The following is an 8,523-nucleotide window of genomic DNA, read 5'->3' on the forward strand; positions in this document are numbered from 1 at the left end:
AGCTCACTGCAAGCTCCGCCTCCCGGGTTCACGCCATTCTCCTGCCTCAGCCTCCCGAGTAGCTGGGACTACAGGCACCCGCCACCTCGCCTGGCTAGTTTTTTGTATTTTTTAGTAGAGACGGGGTTTCACCGTGTTAGCCGGGATGGTCTCGATCTCCTGACCTTGTGATCCGCCCGTCTCAGCCTCCCAAAGTGCTGGGATTACAGGCTTGAGCCACCGCGCCCGGCTGGATATCTTAAAAAAATAAACAATCTAAGATATTTGTGGTATTTCAGTAATTACACTTACTAGATAGATCCATGATGAAGAAGGATGCCTTCCACAAAGAAGTCTATAATAATTTTTTTTTTTTTTTTTTGAGACAGGGTGAGTCTCATTCTCTTTGCCCAGGCTGGAGTGCAGTGGCATGTACAGTGGCTCACTGCAGCCTTGACATCCTGGGCTCAAGCAATTCTTCTGCCTCATCAGCCTCCTGAGTAGGTGGGACCACAGGTGTTCACCACCACACTTGGGTAATTTTTGATTTTTTGTAGTGATGAGGTCTCATCATGATGGTCAGGCTGATCTCAAACTCCTGGACTCAAGTGATCCACCTGCCTCAGCTTCCCAAAGTGCTGGGATTACTGGCATGAGCCACTGTGCCCAGACCATTAATTATTTTTCATTAAGTTCTAATACATTACTAACAAAAAGAGAAGATTAAAAAATGATAATAAAGTTCTAATATAATTTGCAGACACGCATCTAAGACTATAATTTTTTAAGTCTTTAATTCTTGAATAGCTCTCCTTCCCACATACACTATAAACCCGAAATTAATCTTCTTTTCCTTTTACATTAAGAAAGCTCATTCAAACTCACTCTATACTTCTGTAAACATTAATGTTACTGATCCAACTGCTGAGTCAAGGCTATTCCTTTCCAGAAGCTGGGTCCCTTCCTAAAGAAAAAGTGCTGTGGCAGGGCACGATGGCTCACGCTTGTAATCCCAGCACTTTGGGAGGCCAAGGTGGGTGGATCACCTGAGGTCAGGAGTTCATAGACTAGCTTGGCCAACGTGATGAAACCTCGTCTCTACTAAAAATACAAAAAAGTAGCTGGGTGTGGTGGTGGGCGCCTATAATCACAGCTACTCAGGAGGCTGAAGCAGGAGAATCGCTTGAACCCAGGAGGTGGAGGCAGCAGTAGGCCGAGATCGTGCCATTGCACATCACCCTGAACAAGAATGAAACCAAAAAAAAAAAAAAAAAAAGAAAAGAAAAGTTTTGTGGGCCTATGTTCTCCTCCCTAGTGGCCCTGAGCCCACTCACTGGTCATCAGTCTCCATGGTGCCACCCCGTCGAGCCTCTCCCTGGATGGATTCCATGGCTGTGGAATACAGAGCCTTTTGGGGGGCCGGTCTTCGAGTGTCAACTGAGTACTGTGTTTCGCTGCTTAAGGGCTCTCGTTGTGCATGATCTATATTATGGATTGACATCAAGAGGCTATAATCCATTATCTTGAAGCTCTGCAGCACCTAACGGAAGGAAAAAACATGATCTGAGCCTTGGGGGAAATAAAAATATTTTGTAGGATCTCACCATTTTTTTGTTTTTTTTGAGAAAGGGTCTCAATCTGTCACCCAAGCTACAGTACAATGATGTGATCTCGGCTCACTGTAGCTGCAACCTCCCAGGCTCAAAGGATCCACCTATCTCAGCCTCCCAAGTAGCTGGGACTACAGGCACACACCACTACACCTGGTTAATTTTTTATTTTCGTAGACAGGGTTTCACCATGCTGCCCAGCTGGTCTCTAATTTCTAGACTCAAGGGACCTGCCTATCTCAGCCTTCCAAAGTGCTGGGACTATTGGTATGAACCACCACGCCTGGCATGACAGCTTTCATGATGTAATTATTTAATTTAGTCTTACAGTGAACCTGTAAGGCTAAACACAGGATTATCTTTTGCCTCTTCCTACTTTTTTCCCTGGAGAAAAGTATGTTAACCTCCTCTGGCTAGATTTTATTTATTTATTTATTTATTTTATGCCCCCACCCTTTTTTTTTTTGGAGACTAAGTCTTGCTCTGTCGCCAGGCTGGAGTACAATGGTGCGATCTTGGCTCACTGCAACCTCCAACTCCTGGTTCAAGCGATTCTCCTGCCTCAGCCTCCCAAGTAGCTGGGATTACAGGCACGTGCCACCACATCCAGCTAATTTTTGTATTTTTAGTAGAGTTGGGGTTTCACCATGTTGGCCAGGCTGGTCTCGAACGCCTGACACGGTGATCTGCCTGCCTCAGCCTCCCAAAGTGCTGGGATTACAGGCGTTAGCCACTACGCCCAGCCTGGTTAGTCTTTATTTACATACCCTTAGCTTTCTCTCATTTGAGTACACATAATTTTTCCAAGTCCCACTGCCTAGCCCACAAGATCATCTTTGTTCTTTCCATGTATGTCTCCATGAAGAGAACACTACCTTCTTGAGAGAACAAGGAATATGTATTTGTGCTGTGAAGATTCCACAATGAGGTTGTGGTAAAGTACACTTTGTGACAGAACAGATCTGTGGTAGGACCTTGTATGACTAGCTTCAATTGAGTTAAACATTTACTGAATCCCCACCATGTACAGTGTACTTGCCTCCTTACAGAGATATAAAGATATTAAAGAGAGAGTTTCTGTCCTCAAGGACATTATAGATTTAGAAAGGGATACAAATGTAAAATAAACACAATACAGTTTAATATGTGCAACACTGGGAAGTGTTCACATGATAGAAGAGTACAGAGGTCAAGAGTGATATCTAGGCTGGGTCCGCTGGCTCACACCTGTAATCCTAGCGCTTTGGGAGGCGAAGGCAGGCAGATCACTCGAGGTCAGGAGTTCAAAACCAGCAGGGCCAACATGGTGAAACCCTGTCTCTACGAAAAATACAAAAACTAGCCAGGCATGGTGATGGGCACCGGTAATCCCAGCTACTTGGGAGGCTGAGGCAAGAGAATCGCTTGAACTTGGGAGACGGAAATTGCAGTGAGCCGAGATCGTGCCACTGCACTCCAACTTGGGCGACAAGAGTGAAACTCGTCTCAAAAAATAAAAAATAAAGTAAAACGTAGATACATTTATCTGTTAGTGACAGGGGCAGCATGAGAGGATGAAATAGGATAAAAAGTTAAGGTAGCTTGTTAAGAAACAAAGCTAGGGAGATGACAGTCAGAAAATGGTTAAGTGCCAAACATGTGAAATCCCTAATGAGAGCAACAGCAAATGGACTGAAGAATGATATTGAAAGCCCAAGTGGGGTTGGACATCATAAATCTGTAGAGATGCCAGTATACATGCTTGTATAATATTATTCAGCAGCACTCAGCTTCCAAAATATAAATTTGGATTTGGCAGCCAGGATCAAAATCTGAGGAAGGATGATGCTGGTGTGAAAATAAGCAGAACATTTGACTATGAGGCCCAGGCTAGCTAGAGAAGGAAATAAATCCCACTGTGGGAGGATAAATGGGGAGAAAGTAAAACTGTAAAGGAATAGCAATGAACTAATTAAAAGTTATTTTAAATACAGCCCAGGACATACAGTGCTAAGGAACAGAGTCCCATCTCCCACAAACTTAATGCCTAAGAACAATCAAGCTGTTTTAGTAACTCAGATTTTTTGGTGTCTAAATAACAAACTCACCAAACAGTCACGCTGCAGGGTCTTACAGAGAGCATTGTACATGTCAGCATCCAAAAAAAGACCATCAGGGATGTCTTGTAAGAAGTCTAGGTCTTTAAATGTGGGAAGAGGCTTCTCTCGCTCTTTCTGGGAAGCCCGCCGTTTGTAGGTTGAGCCTTTGAGGTCATATTTGATATGCATTTTTACCGATCTTGGTAAAAGATTGTTCATCACCACAATTCGAATGTTCTTGCCACCTGCCTGCACACAGTACAGTCCATAGAATTTAGGCAGCAAAGTCCGAGGGTTCTGGTTGAGGTTCTGAGAACACAAAAGTAAACAGAAGTAGGAGAACAACTTAGCTGATTTTCAGTGAAACTTGAGGGCAAAAGTTACCACCCATCCTCCCATTATCTCCTATATGAGATTCAGACACAATCTGTCTGCCCATAAACCTACATCATATATGCTTTAAATTTCCCTATACATCTATTTCAATGATAAGTTCACCATCAAGTTGTGCCACAGACTCTTCAATACAGAAATCAGTCAGGATACCAATGTAAGATGGATATATTTCTTCAGAGAGATTTAAGAGAAGACGACACCCTCTGCCCTGGGTATAGTATATTCTTGAGGGTAGTAAGGCAGGTAAGGAGAGTTACCTAACTTCTCCAGAACCTCCAATAGCAATCAGTCACAGTAAGGCTGCAGAGAGTATTATCAAGGGAAATAACCTACTTCGTTCCCCAAACTAGAAGCTGAACTAAGAACAGAAGACGAAAACAGCCAGGTGCAATAGCTCATGCCTATAATCCCAGTACTTTGGGAGGCCAAAAGGAGGATCACTTGAGCTCAAGAATTTGAGTTGTGGGCAACATAGTAAGACCTCATCCCTACTAAAAATGTGTAAAAATTAGGCCGGCCACAGTGGCTCATGCCTGTAATCCTAGCACTTCGGGAGGCCGAGGCAGGTGGATCACAAGGTCAGGAGTTTGAGACCAGCCTGATCAACACGGTGAAACCCTGTCTCTACTAAAAAATAAAAAATGAGCTTGGTGTGTTGGCACATGCCTGTAATTCCAGCTACTCAGGAGGCTGAGGCAGGAGAATTGCTTGAACCCAGGAGGTGGAGGTTGCAGTGAGCCAAGATTGCACCACTGTACTCCAGCCTGGATGACAGAGCGAGACTCTGTCACGAAAAAATAAAATAAGTTTACAAAAATTAGCCAAGTGTGGTGGTGCATGTCTTTAGTCCCAACTATGTGGGAGGCTGAGGTGGGAGGATCACTTGAGCCTGGGAGATTGGCAACACTTAAAATAGAATAGATAAACAAAACCTCTTTTACCACAGAAAGGCAAAAGAAATGGGGTGAAAAGCACAAAACTGAACTACACTCTCTTTTTTTTTTTTTTTTTGAGACAGAGTCTTGCTCTGTTACCCAGGCTGGAGTGCAGTGGCACAATCTTGGCTCACTGCAACCTCCGCCTCCCGGGTTCATGTCATTCTCCTGCCTCAGCCTCCCCAGTAGCTGGGACTACAGGCCCCCGCCACCACGCCTGGCTAATTTTTTGTATTTTTAGTAGACACGAGGTTTCACCATGTTAGCCAGGATGGTCTTGACCTCCTGACCTCATGATCCGCCTGCCTCGGCCTCCCAAAGTGCTGGGATTACAGGCGTGAGCCACTGCACCCAGCCTGTACTACGCTCTTAAGATAGAAGTGCTGACACAGTTTTACCCTGCTGAAGACAGCCTGCCTAGTCTTGCCCAGAAGTGGGCAGCACAGGTGGACAGTGATTCTCTCTCCCTTACCATGTAGTATCCTGGAAGCAGCTTCTGCAGAAACTCCGCCTCTTTATGTTGGACTGTCTTAATAATGAACTCATCATCACTGGACACATAGAAAAGGGAACCACTAGCTCCAGAGCTGCAGAGTTCAATCAGCGGCTCACTGCAGAGGGAATACTGGGGCAAACAGAGAAGAACTAAGAGATTTAGACACATCAGGGCCTTGCCCAACACAAAAATCATCTACAGATGCAATTCTTTTCTAAATAAAAACCAGAGCAAGACTGTGGAGAAAAGGGGCCTTCCTTTGGGAATATCCCTCTGATACTGGAGTCACAGGGTCCTGATATCCAGATGCTTACCAAGTAATCATCGGGCCGGATACCAAATAGCTCCCGGAAGTAGCGGAAGGCAACAGGTGCATAGGTCTTGAAACGAAAGTCATTGTAGTGATGAGCAGGGGTCAGGTTGCTCCCTTCACTGTGGGGTTAAACAGAGGTAGCCGTAACTCACCAGTCCTATCATCCAGAAAATCTACCTTGCGGAGACACTCAAGAGTCACCTCATGGTGGGGGGAGTGGGGGAATACATTCCTCCTAAGAGAATCAGGGCCCTTAGATGAGTCACTTAGTGAGACAATGGCACGGCATGGACAGCAAGACACAAGAATAAGAAGGAGTCACACTGCCTCCTATCCAATGCATGAGGTTGTTTTTTTACAGGTCAATCCATAGGACAGAGGCTAATGGAAACATCTAGAGGATAGCATCTGCTCTCCGAACTCTCTAGTCCTACATCACCCTGATTAAAACCAGGTTAAGAATTGGACACATGCCTAAACTGTCAGACCTGAACCCCTAAAACTGCCCTGGACTGATTTGAAAAGGCCACATTTCCAGGACATGCTCCTGAACATTAAACTCTGTACCTGGGGAAGAAGATACTCTCCACCACGTAGAAATCTTGCATGAGGACATCACGCTCTGGTTTGGTACTCAGGCTCCCCACAGTGTGGGTAATGCCTAACTGGATGGCACCTTTCAAGGCTGATGAGGTTGTCTGAGAAACAAGAGAAATTAGAAGAAAATTCCTACTATAAGTAGGACCATAACAATAAAAATTCAGAAGGGAGAAGCTAGAAGAAACACTTTTAAAAAATGTCCTTTAGTCTGAGCAATAGTTCAGATAAAACTGGGACAATCCAGTTTCCCCATCCCTATGCTGTACTCTGCAATTAAGCTTAGTAAAGATTGGAAGGACAGTGAGGATACAGAATAGCAAAGCTGGACTCTCTGAGCCAGCCTCAGCTAGGCAAGGTGCTCCTGTTGGCCCGCCTAAACAAGAGTTCCTTATCTGTATTTGGAAGACACATAGTATTGACAGAACATTCTTAGTTCTCACTCCTAAGGTTTCTGCCCCCAGAGTGTATCTGGAGCCCTCTAAACATTTCCTTCATCTGATATAGAATGTAACTAAAATTAACCAATATTCCTGTTTTTTTTGTTTTTTGTTTTTTTTGAGAATGAGTCTCGCTCTGTCACCCAAGCTTGAATGGAGTACAGCAGCGTCATCTCAGCTCACTGCAAACTTTGCCTCCCCAGTTCAAGCAATTCTCATGCCTCAGCCTCCCAAGTAGCTGAGATTACAGGCATGCACCATGATGCCTTACTTATTCTTTATATTTTTAGTAGAGATGGGGTTTCACTATGTTGGTCAGCCTGGTCTCAAACTCCTGACCTCAGGTGATCCACCTGCCTAGGCCTCCCAAAGCTCTGGGATTACGGGCATGAGCCACCATGCCCAGCCCTAAAATTAACTAATATTCTGATCTGACTGGCTGGTGGCAGAAACTTCAGTCCTCTAAGGAAGAGCCTGACTAGTGACTCAAGGACAAAAAGGTGGGGTGGGTGCGGTGGCTCACGCCTCTAATACGAGCACTTTGGGAGACGGAGGTGGGCAGATCACTTTAGGCCAAGAGTTCAAGAACAGCCTGGCCAACATGGTAAAACCCTGTCTCTACTAAAGACACAAAAATTAGCTGGGTGAGGTGGTATGCACCTGTAGTCCCGGCTACTCAGAAGGCTGAGACAGGAGAATTGCTTGAAGCTGGGAGGTGGAGGCTGCAGTGAGCCAAGATCACACCACTATATTCCAGCCTGGGTGACACAGCAAGACTCTGTCTCAAACAAAAGGACAACAGTGTGGTAAAAGAGCTCCTAACTGAAGAAGAAAGCATGAAAGACAAATTATTTCTGAGAGTAGTATTCAGATTTAGAATTACCAAACTATGGTCAAAACACAAATACAAGAGCCCCACTCTTACAATCCAGGATTCCAAGCCCATGGGAAAGTATCGCATCATCTAGATCTTTGCTGTCTGATAAGAGTAGCCACCAGGTACACATGGCCATTTAAATTTAAGTTAATTTAAATTTAAAACTTCATTTCCTCAGTCTTACAAGTGTGGCTTTTAGCTACCATATTAGATAGCACAGATACAGCACATTTTAATCATCGCAGAAACTTTGATTAGACAGCTTTGCTCTATTTGCCTCATCCCCAACCTCCACCAGACATTACTTATATTTCTACTTGGTCCTCAATGGGCATTAAATTACAACTAGTTTTGGTTTTTTTTTTTTTTTTTTGAGACGGAGTCTTGCTCTGTCGCCCAGCCTGGAGTACAGTGGCGTGATCTCGGCTCACTGCAAGCTCCGCCTCCCAGGCTGACGCCATTCTCCTGCCTCAGCCTCCCGAGTAGCTGGTGGGACACCAGGCGCCTGCCATCACGCCCGGCTAATATTTTGTATTTTTAGTAGAGACAGGGTTTCACCATCTTAGCCAAGATGGTCTTGATCTCCTGACCTCGTGATCTGCCTGCATCGGCCTCCCAAAGTGCTGGGATTACAGGCGTGAGCCACCGCGCCCAGCCTACAAATAGTTTTCTTAATGTACAAATAGGTCAAAGGAAAATAAATTATTACTATTGTTTTTAAGTGTCTGCCTCCCCAGTTAGAATAGAAACTCATCTTTTCATTTCACTATTCAACATATAAAAGAGCTGGCTCGGCGCTGTG

At 44.7% G+C, this 8,523-nt stretch overlaps 1 protein-coding gene across 16 annotated transcripts in view; it reads right to left on the reverse strand.

The window, feature by feature from the left end:
* The window catches only part of PIP5K1A (phosphatidylinositol-4-phosphate 5-kinase type 1 alpha), a 50,265-nt gene that overhangs the window by 10,989 nt on the left and 30,753 nt on the right, over positions 1 to 8,523 (reverse strand). For all 16 annotated transcript variants that reach the window (XM_017877724.1, XM_017877718.1, XM_017877716.1 and 13 more), the window contains 5 exons: positions 6,375 to 6,505; positions 5,809 to 5,926; positions 5,471 to 5,623; positions 3,677 to 3,976; positions 1,314 to 1,519 (listed from right to left, as the gene is read on the reverse strand). In XM_017877724.1, the coding sequence (XP_017733213.1) occupies positions 1,314 to 1,519; positions 3,677 to 3,976; positions 5,471 to 5,623; positions 5,809 to 5,926; positions 6,375 to 6,505 (908 nt within the window). The remainder of the gene's footprint in view (positions 1 to 1,313; positions 1,520 to 3,676; positions 3,977 to 5,470; positions 5,624 to 5,808; positions 5,927 to 6,374; positions 6,506 to 8,523) is intronic.

The sequence above is a fragment of the Rhinopithecus bieti genome, unplaced genomic scaffold, assembly GCF_001698545.2.
Source record: "Rhinopithecus bieti isolate Rb0 unplaced genomic scaffold, ASM169854v2 scaffold_10548, whole genome shotgun sequence".
NCBI lineage: Eukaryota > Metazoa > Chordata > Mammalia > Primates > Cercopithecidae > Rhinopithecus > Rhinopithecus bieti.